General features: G+C 33.5%; 1 protein-coding gene across 2 annotated transcripts; it reads right to left on the minus strand.

Annotated features, from left to right (window-relative positions):
- Window positions 1-1,017: 1,017 nt before the first annotated feature.
- Window positions 1,018-9,158, minus strand: LOC111902527 (uncharacterized). Of its 2 annotated transcripts, none has more exons than XM_042898956.2 (13): window positions 8,721-9,158; window positions 6,346-7,402; window positions 5,445-5,663; window positions 4,750-4,979; window positions 4,110-4,181; window positions 3,919-3,990; window positions 3,719-3,817; window positions 3,533-3,604; window positions 3,334-3,448; window positions 3,153-3,221; window positions 2,380-2,650; window positions 2,184-2,268; window positions 1,018-1,702 (listed from the first exon to the last, which is right to left on the minus strand). In XM_042898956.2, exons 1-13 carry the CDS (start codon window positions 8,838-8,840, stop codon window positions 1,181-1,183), a joined length of 3,003 nt encoding a protein of 1,000 aa, XP_042754890.1. In that variant the 5' UTR covers window positions 8,841-9,158; the 3' UTR covers window positions 1,018-1,180. The 2 variants fall into 2 exon arrangements, with proteins under 2 accessions (XP_042754890.1, XP_023754118.1); XM_023898350.3 differs by having other exon boundaries at window positions 4,747-4,979.
- Window positions 9,159-16,548: the final 7,390 nt, after the last annotated feature.

The following is a 16,548-nucleotide window of genomic DNA, read 5'->3' on the forward strand; positions in this document are numbered from 1 at the left end:
CTGACTTTTTTATGTTTTAGTCAATTATTGAGTTGATTTGTTTCCTATTTTGAATTATTTTAAAATAATAATAGATTTCGCGGAAGATAATATCTGTTTACAGAATATATATCTTTAATCTAAATCTTAGGAGTATTTTTAGGAAAGTTGAACTGTTTTTTGTTTCTTAAGGGTTATAAGTATTTTCCGTGTAGCACGTTCAAGGGAGTTTATTTTATTTTATTTTATTTATTGATAATAAACATTGAGACTTTCGTTGTTCGTGTTTTTTTTTTTCTACCTTGTGATTTTCTGGCCGTTTGATTTTGCTAGCTTTTGACATCATTTCTTTATATTCTTTTTCAAAAAAAAACTACTCTTCGTTTTTTCCTGAGTTGCAAATAACAAATAGAGGATTACTTTTTTTTTTCAATATCGATGGTTAATTTGAAAAGATTTATTTTTTCAAGTGGTTAAATCAAACAATTTTCCAACTCTTAGTGGTTTCTACAAAAATCAAAGTTTGTAGTGGTTTTTTAAAAATAAAAAAGGAAGCTCTCAATGGTTAAAATAGAAAGAAAGAAAATCTGTGGCTAAACTGAAGAAAAAAAAAACTACAGTAGTTTTTATGGAATTATTCCAATTTCTATTTTCTAATAACAATCTACCAGATTGCAAGCATATTCTTTTCTAATTCATATAAAACTTCAAAAATATCTCGTATTTATTTGCTTTTTTTACAACTTTGTCTTGCATCTTTTTTTTAAACAATAACTTGATAAATTATACCATTAATCTTATTATACATATAATTAGCTAATATCACTTCAATATATAACATAATAATACAAGCAACAAATGTTATTATTAAAAAAGTTACATAATTAAGTGAAATAGAGATGCATAAACTGAAGCTTAAAGAGCCAAAATGTAGTACACATGAAAGTTCAACAGAAAATGGTGTACAGTAACATATAACACCAACCAACAAACTTGGTGTTATATGAAAAATGGGTACACGTCTAAAAGAAGCATCCAACAATCAAAACCAAGTGTTTCATAATAATAACAATCAACAAATATAGGTAATTCTAGTCAAAATTATACCAAAAAGACATAGTCAAAGATGAAGCAAATGATACAAACACAACTATCAAACCAATAGCACAAAACAAAAAATTACATGATATGATATATATAACTAGAACGCCCATTTATCAGATTCATTTTTACCCGTTTGACTATCTGTCGACACCTTAAACGGTCCACTCGACCCAAACGGATCCGAATCATCAAACGAATATGCTTGACCATGGTCATACCCCGCACTGCTGCTCATAGAATCAAACCTTGCAAAATTACGATCCTGTGTTGTGCTACTCATTGAGTCAAACCTCGAGAAGTTGTTATTATCCTGTGTGGTGCTGCTCATGGAGTCAAACCGTGAGAACGTATCTCGTTTTGGTGAACCGCGATCTGTGGCACTGAATGAGTCGTATTGAGAGAAATTGTCGAAGAAGGAATTCTCCGCTCCTCCCCCGCTGTAACGCGGTGAGGTCCCGGCTCGAGATGCGGGTGATCCAGGGACGGAATCGTCAAATCCAAAGGGACTCTTTTTCTGGAAGAAGGTGTTGGATTGAGGGGAATCGGTTCTCCTTGGACTTGCGGTGAAGCTGCTTGAATCGAAGAAATAATTCTCTCCGTGTTTTTCGTGATCGGGTTCCTGCGAAAAAAATTATATTTATTCACAAGGGCGTAAATGTCATTTCATGACTCCTATGAAGTTTGACTTTCACAACAAATTGCATTAAGATTATTTGCAAAGGGCATATACGTCATTTTGAAGGATGCCACTTCCGCGAAATAAAGTTGCATAAGTTATTTGCAAGGGTATAAATGTCATTTCAAGACTCCTACGAAGTCTGACTTTCACAAAAACTTGCGTAAGTTTATTTGCAAGGGCATAAACGTCATTTCAAGACTCCTACGAAATTAACTTTCACAAAAGAAAAGTTGCATAAGTTAATTCCAAGGGCATAAATGTCATTCGAGACTAAAAAGTTGCCATTTTTTGTCTCATCCAAAAAGGTGGACATGGATTCGCTCTCAAATCACTTTGTTTGTGCAAAAGACATGAACGCCCTCATCACCAAAAATAGCCTGGAAAGCTTAAATGTAATGAGAACATGTAAGAAATGAGTCACCTTAGTGGCTTCACTATTGAAGCCCCACACTGAATCCACATCATCATTGTTGTCAAAAGTACCCCATCCTTGATCATCAAAGCCACTAAAAGGAAAACAAGAACATGGGTTTAGTTTTTATTTTTTTTTATTTCACCAAATAAGGTTAATACATGTATTAATGCACAAAGTACAACCCCGAATACAAATGGGGTACCTTTGAGTATCTGTGTCTGCATCAAAGCTCTTTCCGAAATGGCTAAACGAATCCTCCTTTGTTGGACTTTCAAATATTTTTTGTGCTGTGGGACTGCCAGCTGGACTTTTTGCTGAGTCATCTTCATATGCTGACTCAGTCTCGAAAGGCTTCTCTGATTCCACGTCAGCATTTGAATATGAATCCTGAGAAAAGTTATCCATTGGAGACGACTTTTCTGGTTGAGATGTGGATTTGGGATTTGTAGGTCCCACAACATCAAATGAGAATCCTGTCATTACAAAAATATATTTAACTCCAAAATCTAATTACAAGTCAAAATGGGTAATTAAAAACTGTATTATTAAAACAATAATCTAATTATTTTTGAAAGAATGACTTAAGAGGTTGTAGTCATTTGAATAAATAATAATAATAATAATAATAATAATAATAATAATAATAATAATAATAATACCAACAAATTTCCTTTTTAGCTAATTTTTTATTTTAACCATTTGACACATCGGAGCTAAATAATTAACGTATTAACTATTAAACAATAATCCAATTTGTCAATTTTTTGTTTTATAAATAATTAATGTTTTAAATGTGATTTTAAAAACTATATCATTAAGAAAATAATCTAATTTTTTTTTCCCATAGAACGACTTAATAGGTTGTATCATCCAACTCATTCCACTGATTTCTTATTTAGCTATTTCCTATCTATTTATTTTAGCTAAACTATAAATCAAATCAACCCCTTTTTTATGTAAGAAAAAAAGTCAAACCTTCGTCTTCGAATTTATCCCAATCTTCATCCCACACTGCAGATATCTCTGGAACTCCAGGCTGCCACCCTTCAATAACAAAAAAAGGGCAAAATTAGATCATAATAATTATTATTATTATCATAATATGAAATTACTGAGGTTATTGCTAAATAAAGCATCATCATATGAAAGATTATACCTTGTGGAAGCTCAATAATTGCAGTTGATTTGACACTGATTCCATGCTTCTTACAACGTTCTGATAATGCCTTCAGTAGTTCCTCAAGATCCGATTGTATACGATCAGCTCGAACCTAGATCCAAACATATGTTTATCATGAACTTGTAGGGTGGGTGGGGTAGGGTAGGGTAGGGTAGGGTAGGGTAGGTGAACTTACTTGAAGGATGCCATCAGCACTACCACCCTGTTCCATTTTCACAAGAGCTTGATTCAACTCCATCTTTCTCTCCTATAAAAATAAAAGCCATCAAGAATCTCTAATTCAAATAACAAAAAGATTTGTAATAATATATAAAGTTGGATTATTATTTTTATAGAATATGAAAAGGGTAAAATCTTTTACCTGAATATCACGGAAAGATGCCTCCTCGATAGTTAATTTAGAGGCCACGTCAGCCACCAGCTTGTATTTCTCTTCGTATTTCTTGGCAAGAGACTCTGCCTGAAATAAAACAATGACAATTTTTTTTAAAAAAAAATTAACAAAAAAGTAAACGAAAGATATAAAATAAGAAGACATGGTTTTTTTAATCGAAAAAATACCTCACGTTTATCAGCTAAGGCACGTTCTGTGATCTCATTAAGACGATTATCACATCTGCTTTTGTATAACACCTGTAAATATATAGATTATATTTATGTATGTATATAAGTTTCAAGATAATTTATAGCTCATGATTAAAACAAATGCACAAAGACACGAAAAAAATAATTAGATAAAAACAGGTACTTACAAGGTCTTGCATTTTGTTTCTGAAGAAGGTCATCTTTTCTCTAGAATCAAGAATCAACTTCTTATCCTCAACCTTTTAACAACAATGGAAACCAGCCACAGTGAGCATTTTACCAAAATAACCACTCAACTGATGTCTAATGTTTATCCTAAATAATAATAATAATAAATCATAATTCATGATTGACCACTTTTACCCAAACTCTCAAAACTAATTATTGCTGCAAGTTAAATTTGAAAATGCCAAATTAAATACACATTCAATTCAAACACACATTAATTCTTTGGTTTGAAGTTTTCTTTATACCATGGATGTTGGCCATCTAAGTTTAGCTTTAGAATATGATCAATTATATAAAAGTAATCAAATGTACATAAAAATAGTTGTAATCACACATAAAGATACTTAAAACTCATCAACCCCATTCTCCAAGAAGTTCATGTATCAGAAAACAAATAAACTGAGACATTTTGTCACAAATAAGACTAATAGCATAAAGATAAGAGTTCTACCACTTTTTCTGGTAAATGGAAAAGTACAAATCCAGTAGTATTATTGATATGATAACAATTCCAAAACATCAAAAACTTGAATTGAAGGTAAATGGAAAAGTAAAAACTCAGAAGAAAAGTTTTACCACTTTTTCTGGTTCATTTGTGGAACGAGTAGTATGTTGATCACCATTAGTGAGATTATTTGCATGAGAAGTATCCATTGAGTGATTAGGTCCTTTCTGCTGATTATTATTATTATTATTATTACTATTATTATTAAATAGCAATGGCTGAGGACCAGTCATAGGAGGCCTCATTAAACCAGTATGTGGAGGCATTGGTTGACCACCAGGCATCACTTGCTGAGGTGGCGGACCTAAACAGGATAGAAAAAAATATATATATTCAGAATAATAATTTAGTAGTATCTAAATTTCAATTTTCATGGTTTATGAAAAGATACATTTCATATATTCAAATTTCAATCAACCACTAATGTGCCCAATAATGGCGATAAAGGACTAGAAGTTTGCTAAAAAAAAAGAAGAAATTTTCATGTTTTCAGACCACTATGATCATGTTTGGTTAATTTGGAAAAATGTTTGAGACTATTATGGTTTGATTGGAAAAAATAAAGTGTCAATCGTGAAAAACTTTATAAAGATCCATGCAATTAAAGAACCATATAAATAAATATGGGTTATATTACAGTTCTCATTCCAATCCACACATAAGGAATGAAAATTAACAAAATGGAAGGGGTAGAATGGTCCATTCCATTCCATCATAGCAAACACTATTTTAAATTTTAAAATAATGAAATGGAATGTAAAGCAATTACCAGAAGTGGGCCCCCAGTTTGGAGGTCTAAAAGAAGGATTAGGTGGACCAGTGAGAGACAAGAGAGTTTCATCGAGTAAGACATTACTAGGAAGTGTTGGTGGAAGGTTGTGGCCTTCTCTGTATCTTTCCATTAAATACAAAGCAATGCAGAATTCCCTTAAGGAAAGCATGCTGTCATTATCTTGATCAGATAAGTCCCAAACCTGTTTCAGAATTTCTGTGAACAAAAAAAAAAAAAAAGAATATTATGAGTTTTGTGTTAAACGAAAATATGTTATCAGACAGAAATAACATCTTTACTCCAGACAATCAGAAAACTGATTAAATTCAAGCTAGGGATAGGGATAGGGATAGGTAAGTAATTTTACAAATATCCAAATAAACAGTTTTCTTCTGCTTCTACAAATCTTTTTATTGATCCAAGTAACCAGAAAATCATAATCATAATAATTTTTACCTAAACACTCAAACATGTATATTGCGACTACAAGTCTGCAAATTATAATAATCAATTTAAACACACATCCAAATAAATAATACTTGTGTAGTGTCATGTAGTTACCAAAGTTTTTCTTACAATTTACGCCAGATTGCAGGAAATAGCAATGTACTTACACTGTTTAACAATGATATCCATATGTAAACACATAATAGCAACATACTTACATTTCTTTACACTTAATAGCAACTCCATTGCAATTACTTATACTTCCATTTACAATAGCAATATGCAAAATGAAACTTGTAAGCATTTCACAAGTTTCATGTTATATATTGCTACTATCAGTAAAGAAATGGAAGCATGTTGATATTACATATAAAAAAACTATGATACTATTATGTATAAACAACAAAGCACATTGCTTGTATTTATAGCAAGAAAAAAAAAGAGTTGATACCTCTTGGTAGTTTCCAACTTGTAAACAAATTACGTGCCTGATCACCAGTAATTTTCCCATCTCTATCAGAATCAACTTCCATGAACACTTTCATATACTTATTAACACCTGCCCTTGTCATTTTTGGCCACTGAGGTTGTGACAACACATTTGGACCTTGTGTTTTCACCTCAGCTGGAAACCCAGACGACCCAAATGAATTGTTTTGAGTTTGAGTTGGACCCGGTTGACTTGGTCTCGGACCTGGTTGCCTTGTGAAAGCGGTCAATGCACCAAGAGGGTCAATCTTGACCGGACCCTGTGGCTCAGAAGTTGCGGTTTGTGTTGGATTGGATAAAGATTTTGAAGCAGAAAACACATCACCTCCAAACATAGCATCAGAAATGTTTCCACTTCCTAATGATGGTCTAGGAGTTGGAACACCGGGGCCCGCGAGACCTGACAGCCCGCCACCTGGCAGCAAACTAGGCCCACCACCAACACTAGGGTTTGGTCTCACTGATTGATTTTGGGATGGGAAATACTGAACAGAAGAAGGTGGGGCCACTGAAGAATTCGGAGGGACTTGTCCTCTTATACCAAAAGCTTGGGGAGGAATGGAATTGCTAATTCCAGGCTGCTGTACAGAAGGGCTTGGAGCCATTGAATTCAGTTGAGATGGAGGAATGGAATTGACGATTCCGGGCTGCTGTGTAGGAGGAGGACGTTGAGGTTGAGTCATTGGAGGGATGGAATTGATGATTCCGGGCTGCTGTACAGGAGGGCTTGGAGCAGCCATTGAATTCGGTTGAGATGGAGGAATGGAATTGACGATTCCGGGCTGCTGTGTAGGAGGGCGTTGAGGTGGAGTCATTGGATTGGGTTGAGATGGAGGAAGAGCTGAAAGATTTATCTGAGGAGGAGGGATTTTAGCTGAAGCGGGCCCATATAAGGCTGCTTTTACTATATCTGGTGTTAATTCTCTTTTGCTTTGTGCAACAGTTACAAGTTTAAGGGCATTATAGAATTCTTGACGCCCAAGGAAGCCAGTTCTATTCTGATCAGCATGCTGCCATATCTGTAATTTTATGTAATATATTAATTAATATACTAATTATACAAATATTAAAAAAAATTGATGAGAATTACGTTGACCCATATGAAAATAGAGTAAATTACAAATATGGTCCCTGTGCTTTCGGATTCAAACCGTCTTTAGTCCAGAACTGAAATCTTTTTTCAAAACCGGTCCTTCTTTTCAGGGTTTCAGGGGTCAAAATCTGTATGAAGCCTTTAAATAAGAACCAAAACTGAAAAAGGTTTCAATTTTGGAGTAATCAAGGTAAAAATCAGAAAGCACAGGGACCGTTTTTGTAATTTCCTGCAAAACTACTTGTTTGGTTCTGAGTCGGTTTAAATCTATTACCCAAGCCACCTATTTTTCCACATGTAAGTCAATACTAAACTCAACTTTTGTACCTAGTGCTAGAAGTTACTACATGGAATTAGTTTCCTATGTTTTTTAAATGTAAAAACATGGTGTGTTGCATGGTCTAGTAATATGATAGGAAAATAAACGATTTTCCAGAATGAAATGTAAATAAGTGAATTTTGTGCATAACATCCCATTAAAGTTGCAACAATTTCCATTTCGGGGTATATGTATATCGTAAATATCAAAACATATCATTTACTTTTGGAAATTTTCAAGATAAAGGTACCTAGTTGATAATTGTCACCTACAACTTAATGACAGAATTAGTAATGACCAAATATATGTTGCATTATTGAAGGTGTTTTAGACATCTATGAGACAGACATCTTTAATCTACCTGAACTACTTTAAAGGTATTACAGACTTTAACTCACAATATGCATATGGGAACTACTTTACAGATCTTGCTATTCACAATAGTTTTGGGAGAATTGAAGGAAATGTTCCAATGTCTATCAACTTCGTTCCAGTGTGAATAGGAAGATCCAAATGCACTTGAACCCCTACATTCTTCTAACTTCCTACAACTCCTAGCTTCTAATTACCAGTATTACAAACTTTGATTCCTCACTTCTAATATTCAAGTTAGTGGACTCTCATTATACTATTACTCTACAGTCAACTCAATTCATCCGCACTGTTCCTAGAGATGCTCACGAATCAAAATTCAGTGGAGAGTGGAAACCCAAAATGGCTTGTAACGGTTTATAGCACAAGATATGATACGAATTCTCCTTAATATTCAAGTATTCAACCATCTGTCAGACTGCTCCTCGACTATAGAACGGATATAGTATGAAATATTAAATAGATTAGTCAATGACTGCAGAAAGTGGATATCTAAATCCCCTTACAAATTCAATCGGGAGTTCAATACACAGAGATGTTGAATTTTAAGTACCTGAGCAAGCACTGGCTTAGGTAAATTAGAACCCTGAAAGAAAGCAACAGCTTCAGCTCCACTGATTCTTCCATCATGATCCAAATCTGCTCTTCGGAAAAGCGCATCGAATTGATCCATTCTCCGCTTCAAGTATATCGTCGATTTCCAAAATCAATTGAAAAAAAAAAAAAAAAAAAAAAAAAAAACCCACCGTCAAAGCGATTCCCAGATCAGTAAGAACATAATTCGAATCAAAAACCCCAATTGATAAGTGGAAGGATATGACAAGATCTTCAACCAGATCGCGAAAAAAGTACTGTGACACAAGAACTGAAATTATCTGCAGGGATCAGAAGGGTAATTTGGTGGATTTGGCAATCAGATCGAGAATCGACACAAGGAAAAAACGGGGACGGGGATTTTCTAGAAAATAGAAATGAAACAGATGTGGTCATGTGGTGTAATGTTGTCTGTTTTTTACCAGTAATGTGTAAAAGTAATGGAAGTAGAAATATGTATATTTACGAAATGTCCCCGTTTATTTGGAAAATGATTTTCGATGGTAATTATTTTTTCTTTTTGTTAATTTTATTTTTTATATATTTTTTTCTTACATATTAGACCGTTACATGGTCAAATATGTATAAAAAGAATTAAGTTATTTAAATATAAACATTTTTTTATAAACTAGAAAGGTTACCTCCGTTATGCGGGGGCCAGAAGCTTTCAATGTTGTTTCCGAATTGATAAATATGACAGACATAGAAAGTGCAAAGATGAAAAGTCCGGGCTTTGCCCCGGATAAAAAATGTAAAAGTTTTGACTGCAAGGACCAGAAGTGTGAAAATGGCTAAAGAATTAAAAGGGTAGGAATTAGCAATTTTTTAGAAAAGGGATCAAAGTTGTCAAACCGTTAAAGTTTTGTGGCCAAACTTTAAATATTAAAAGGTTCCAAAAAAGTGTAAAAATATTGATTGCAATGACCAAAAGTGTCAAAATTGGTAAAGAATAATGAGCAAAGTTGTCAAAAAAACATCCAAATTTAGTATTCCTAACTTCCAACAATAATACAGGGACCAATTCTGCCAAAAAAATGGGAAGTTGAATGGAACCCAAACAAAAGGACATGAATAAATTAATTAAAGAAGTACAGGGATCGGATATGTAAATCAAGAGACCAACCAAACCTGGACAAAGTATGCCAAGTTTACTCTTCCTTTCTTCCACAACTTTAATATATACTAGGTGGGGGCCCCCGCGTTGCGGGGTCGGATACGACAATTTTTTTCCGTTGTTTGTTCTTTGTAAATGTCATTTGATCAACTATTGATAAACACAGAATTCCTAAATACCATGTAATGAAGAACACATAAATCAATTTTTCTGACCAAAATACTAAAAAAAATAGATTTCAAAATAATCACAATTTTAGCCGCAACTTTCCATCTGACCATAGCAGCCTATTATTATGAAAAATTGCCTAAAATATCCCTTAAACAGCTTCAGTAATAAAGTCATAAAATAAAATAATGTTTCGGTTTAATAAACAGGTTGCATATCTTTTAATAAAATAGTCTATTATTACGATCAGAAGTTTTATGGGAAAAAATTTCAATAAAAGCAGGAAACATTTTTTAAATTTGAAGTACAGTGCTATTCACTGCATCTATAACCTAAAAATGGAAAACTAATGAAAATGACAATGCAAAAAAAAGGAAAAGAAAAATAGGTACAACTTCAAAGTACATTGTTATTTAGGGCATTTTAGTACAAAAAATAGAAAATATACCTAATGGCAATGTAGTTAGGTTTTTGGAAAAAAGAATCAAAAGAAAAATGGGAAAAAAACGTGAAAATTCAAAGTATGTTGCTATTTACTGCAATTATACAAATGCTTCCATGTCACATGCAATATTAAAACAAACAATTATTAAAAATGAGTAGTTGTAATTGGAGGTCTATAACAAACAAAATGATAGTATTCGTTTAAATTTAACAAAAAATAAAAAATGTTCCAACCTTGCAATTATAAATGTATAAATGCAAAGTTCATTGCTATTTAGAGCATATTACTCCTAAAAATGGAAAATGCACCTAATGCCAATGTAGTTAGGTTTTTGGAAAAGAAAAATCAGAAGAAATTATTAAAAAAAAAGGAATTTTTTTTAAATTCATAGTACATTGTTATTTACTACATTTACAAACTAAATATGGAAATATTTAATGTCATATAAGTGTCAAATATAGATCATATGCCTTATTTTCCAATTGATTATCAATGAAAAACAATAATTTTTAATTATAATCCTCTAGTTAACTGTCCAAGTTACATGGTTGGAACTCAATAGGGGCTTAGGGGGACCATGGTTGGAACTCATCATGCCACCTTTCTTGTCGATCATCCTAAAAACCACTTGTTGAATCAACCGAGGATCTCCCCATCAGCAGATCATCTGCAAAACTTAAATAAATAAATAAACTTGTGCACCAACGGGAACAGGGAATGTGAGATTATGGAGGAAGCCATTGATGTTACATGTAAAAATAATCAAAAACTATTTATTATCTAATAAACTACGAAATCAGCAGGAATATCCAGCCGAGCAATGTTGTCGCCTCGAAAGGACTTGGCACCTTTTGACTTTGAGTCGGTTTTCTACTATTCGCAGCTGCTCACAAACTTCTACGATAGCTTTGTAATTTCCATTGCTGCCAACAGCCTTAATCAAAGGGATACACAACACAAAACCATACATTGTAAAATCATGAATCCACAGACCTAAAATTCCCAAGAAATGCCTAAAAATGTTTAAATGAGAATTTAAGAATTTAGCATATTCATAGGACTTATCATATAAGTTGCAAACAGTTCAGATTGATACCTCTTACAATTATGTGGGGGAAGTGTAATATCATCAACCTACAAAAGAACATGAAATCATGCCAACCATTAGATAACGGAAAACTGTTTCATACTTAGATTACATTGTTATAATTAGGCTAAATGTTAATAGTAGAATGTTGTAATAAGAGTTAAGAATGAAAGAATGATGATATAAGGAACAAATCGGTAGAATCACATTGCTAATTGTTGCACCTAACCCTAACTATGAATCTTAATTACCCCTTAAAATACCCTCTATACAGGGTCTAAGAAGGTGTCAATTTTTGTTTACCCCTTCCATCCATCCATCTACCTGCATAGGAAAAACGCAAATATCAACACAAACATTTTTGCCACTAATAGTAACATGATAGTAACAAAGAGATTGAAGGGCATCGATATGAGGTTTAGAGTACAATATTGCAACAGGAGAATATCAAAGTAGGATGGTATAATTAGTCGTACCGGTGGCTCTGATACCAACAGCAGTAGTTTGGTAAACCTATAACAAAATGAAAAAACCAAAAAAAAAAGTTTGCATTCTAACACCTCTTTTCCACCTTCTTACCAACAGCAGTACAATATTTCTAGTGTTTTTACGATATTGTCTTCAACTAACTTTGTTGTTGAATTAAATTTTAGGAGTCGTGGAGGAGGTGGCATCATTCCATCGGTCATCAAAATTGGAATAGGTGATTCCATCTTTGTACTACTTTTGGAATCATATCCATTTGGAATTGATTTTCCAGCTGGCTTCTCAGCTTTTTGCAAGAGGAGCACCCATTTCACCCCTGTAAAAAATTATATTATAAAATATAAACCCTAGAAGAAAAATGAATTAAAAATAAATTATAGCTGCTGCATGTCTAATGCATATGAGACGTTTGAATCTTCTTCATTGGAAGTGTTCTTGTTAAGGACAGGAGATTGTGCAGGATCAGGTATTGAGTCATCAGATGTAACGCTTTGTTGGTGTATTTGTTATTGTTGTTGTTCAATCTCATCAACTTTTGAATTGTTATTTGTTGCTTTAAATCGTAATTTGTTTTTAAATTTCATTTATCTTTGATAATAATGTTAAAGAAAAAGTCAAAGAGTTTACCACTATCTTTAGAACCAGTTGATATTTGTTTACTTGACTGTAAATGGATTAGATTTTGTTGTTGTGCTGACGTGGTAGTGTTGGGACTTGCTGGCAGTGCCCCACCCAATCCACTTGAGCTTTGGGAATTAAATTGTGAACATATTAACATAACAATAACATCATTTAGTTAAAATAAAAATAATCTGAAGAATTACAAAATATGAAATATGAAGGAGAAACCTGTTGTAGAAGAGGGTTTTGCTTTGTTGAAAATTACTTATAAGTTCCTCAAGAAATAGGCGGCATTCCAGGAAGGGTGCCGCTTCCTTGTTGTTGTACTTGTTAGAATCTCTGCAAAAATTTCTCCCTTTGATCTGGTGCTATTTCAGTTTGTAACACTAGTCAAAATAGGTCAATAGACAATCACATGTGATTATGCCAATCATGTAATGTGATTATGTTAACCTAGTAATGTGGTAAGAATGTTATGTAGTTCATGATAAATTCTAATACAAATATGAACTTTCTTTATGATACAACTCAAAGTATACGTCCATACGATTCCAAAAATATAGAGAACGTCTGAATCTGACTTCGCATGAAGAAGTTATGATAACCGAACACTATACATCTCTATAATAAGAGAAATTTAAAATATAATTAGAATTAGTTATTTTAGTCTAAAAGAGAGTTGTAGTACTCGTAAATACCTACGCGTGCTTATAAAGAACGTCAAAAGCGGAGTTCGTATGCAAAAGTTATGGCCTTCCGAAGATTCAGCTTTCAGAAACCCTAAGCTAACTAAATTCACAACGTGAGCTTTATGACACTCACGACGTGAGGAGTCATTTTTCCACATTTCGGAATCTAGAAGGTGTGACGAGGCTGCGAGGGGATAGGATCCAAACTCACGACGTGAACAAGGTGTTTTTCACAACGTGAGGAGTCACATGGCCACCTTCCGAAGCTAGGGACGCAAATGGCTAGTCTACGGGGTGATCATGCAAGACTCACGACGTGATCCTTATGACACTCACGACGTGAGAGTCCTAAATTCTTACTATAAATAGCAGGTCCGACTTCAGCTATTCCTTACACCATTTCCTTATCTCCTCTCTCCCTTGCTGAAGCCATCTTGCATCCCGAGCCCCGACGATCTTGCACGCTGACCGTTTTGCTTAGATAACATAAAATCACGCTACTAGGGTGAGTTTCACGGCCCCACTTTCTAATATTTCGGGAGACAATGCATGCTAGTCATTGTATATATGTTATTATTATGTCTATATGATAGTATATAGTTATGATAATCGAGATATGATTGTTCTAAATATAACATTTTGAATACATACAACTATTATTAACTTATCATTATGTTAATTTACTAATGTAGATCTTGAGTTATACTTAGGATTCTACATATATGTTGTGTGCGATATAATACCGAAGTAATATTCGAAACAGTGTTGCAAAACTCGGCCTACTCGGCCGATTATTCGGAATCGGCCCTCCACCGAGGCGAGTAATGTCAACTCGGCCAAAAAACTCGGATTTAGTCAAAATCGGCCAAAAATCGGTCAAACTCGGTCAAAAATCGGACAAACTCGGTCAAACTCGGGCCTACTCGGTCAAACTCGGCCAACTCGGTCAAAATCGGTCAAACTCAGTCAAAGGGTCAAAATTGTCATAAAAAGAGAAAAAAGTCAAGAATTTCAAGATTAATATGTATAATGCACTTAATGATTTATTATTTAACACAAACATGTGATTATTACAACATGTATATCTTAAATTTTCAATAAATTCCACGTAGTGAGATAATTATGTGTATTTCAGTTTTTTATGTATTCACATGTATCTAATTTTGGTTATATATTTCAATCAAATTATGATTTTAACTTATGATTTTGACATATATAATTTTCTAAAAAATATTTCTACATGAATTACCAAATCCGAGTACTCCCCGAGTACTCCCGAGTACTCGCTACTCCCCAGTCGGCCGAGCAGGTACCGAGTAGCGAGTTCTACAACCTTGATTCGAAAGTTCTAAATGTTAAGTTATATAGTATGTTGTTATTGTTAGTTTTATGTCAAGATAAAACTGGATATGTTATATGTTGTTATTGTTAGTTTTATGTCAAGATAAAACTTGGTATTGTTATTGATAGTTTTATGTCAAGATAAAACTAGAAACGTTATATGTTGTTATTATTGGTTTTAGGTCAAGATAAAACCTGGTTTTTACTTCAAGATATAGCTGTTATACTGCCTAAATATTATGAAGTTAGGAGTAATGTTTAAAAGCAAAGTCTAGTAACTTAAGGTTTTAGACATGAAGATGCTTTTGTTGTTAGAGCTATAGGAAGCCGTCAAAGTCTACATGAGTAATTGTATTCATCAACTAAGATTGGGGATCTTAGCGGAAATCCTCTGAACTATAACCATTAATCCCGTGTGAGCGAGGAAGTCGTGTATAATTAGTATACGGGCTGACCACCCCACTTGTGACTGTTAGCTACAGTCAACCAAAAACAAGTGATGAACTATCTTTTTATTTGTTATTATTCTAGCATCGATAAAGCGTACGGTGTTGTTTATCATGTTAAATCATGAGTGTATTTGTTCTCATGGTAAATCATGAGTGTATTGTTCTATCAGAGGTATTATGTCATAGCAGCAGTTACAGGCTCATGGTAGCAAACTGTTAGAAACATTATACCTTGTCGTATACAAGTATTAATATTAAGTATAAGTTTTCCCCTACTTATACCTTAAGATTAAGAAATGTTTAGGTATAACACTTAATTGATAAGTATACTATTATACCTAATGTTGGAGAATCAAAATGATACTTTCAAAACTATACTTTTGAATGTGTAAAAATGTATTATTTTATAGAGTCAAAACCTATGGACTCACCAACTTTATGTTGACGTATTTTAAAATGCATGTGTTTTCAGGAACTTGAAAAGCTGATATGTATTCCAACAGGAGAAGTTTTACTATTATCTTTCTGTTTATTAAGAAGTATGTCATAGTCGGATATTATGTAATAAATACTAGGAAAACAATAATGTAACTTTCAATCATCAATAAAGGTATGTATTTTCTTTAAGTATTGTTCAATGTATGCTATATAACTGTGATACGAAAAATAACGTTACACTACCCGGTGTTTCCGTCGATGGCCCGGGTGTGACAGATTGGTATTAAAGCTATTAACTATAGTGAACTAGTACTTTCTTAGGAAAACACGTCTATAGTTTAGGACTTACTCTATTAGGTTTAGGTATATCCCTTAGCCTATAAATAAAAAGTATTATTAATTATACTACTGAGGGACTACTTACGGGAGCGGTGACAAGGATAGACATGTCGATTTGGGTTGTTGGATTGCAGAACGACTATATGCTAAAATGATTCTGCCCTTTCGACAGTCCTGACTGGCCGGAGCCTTATCAGATAGGCCTGAAGTAACAAACAATAGTAAAAGCGTGAATATAATAAATAAGAATATAGAGTCATATATAAAGACTCAGACCCGCGATGAGAATATACCTTAATACCCGGAATCTTTTTTTATCTCAAGGATTTAGATCAAACATTCCAACTAAAGTTTATATGTGCATAGATCCTATCACAACTAGGTATAGGTGCGCAACTACATTTTATTATGATCAGATCATATGAACTATTTAATTTGGGAGAAATATTTGATAAAATAAACTCTTGGTGATCCAAAATGTATAGGAATCCGACATGGCACATTCACGAGAATGGATAATCATCGAGGATACGAATGAAGAAGAGGAACTTTCATTCCCTATGATGTTAGGCAATCCTTACTATCTTGTAACTCCAACCACCTTTCATCC

Source organism: Lactuca sativa, chromosome 2 (assembly GCF_002870075.4).
Source record: "Lactuca sativa cultivar Salinas chromosome 2, Lsat_Salinas_v11, whole genome shotgun sequence".
Taxonomy (NCBI): domain Eukaryota; kingdom Viridiplantae; phylum Streptophyta; class Magnoliopsida; order Asterales; family Asteraceae; genus Lactuca; species Lactuca sativa.

Excerpts from the sequence above, each read along its gene's own strand:
- LOC111902527 (XM_023898350.3), bottom strand. The coding sequence starts at position 8,840 with ATGGATCAATTCGATGCGCTTTTCCGAAGAGCAGATTTGGATCATGAT. Across the intron at positions 3,605-3,718 it reads CATCTTTCCGTGATATTCAG|GAGAGAAAGATGGAGTTGAA; the intron begins GTAAAAGATTTT and ends TTATTTTTATAG. Across the intron at positions 1,703-2,183 it reads TCAATAGTGAAGCCACTAAG|GAACCCGATCACGAAAAACA; the intron begins GTGACTCATTTC and ends TTTTTTTCGCAG.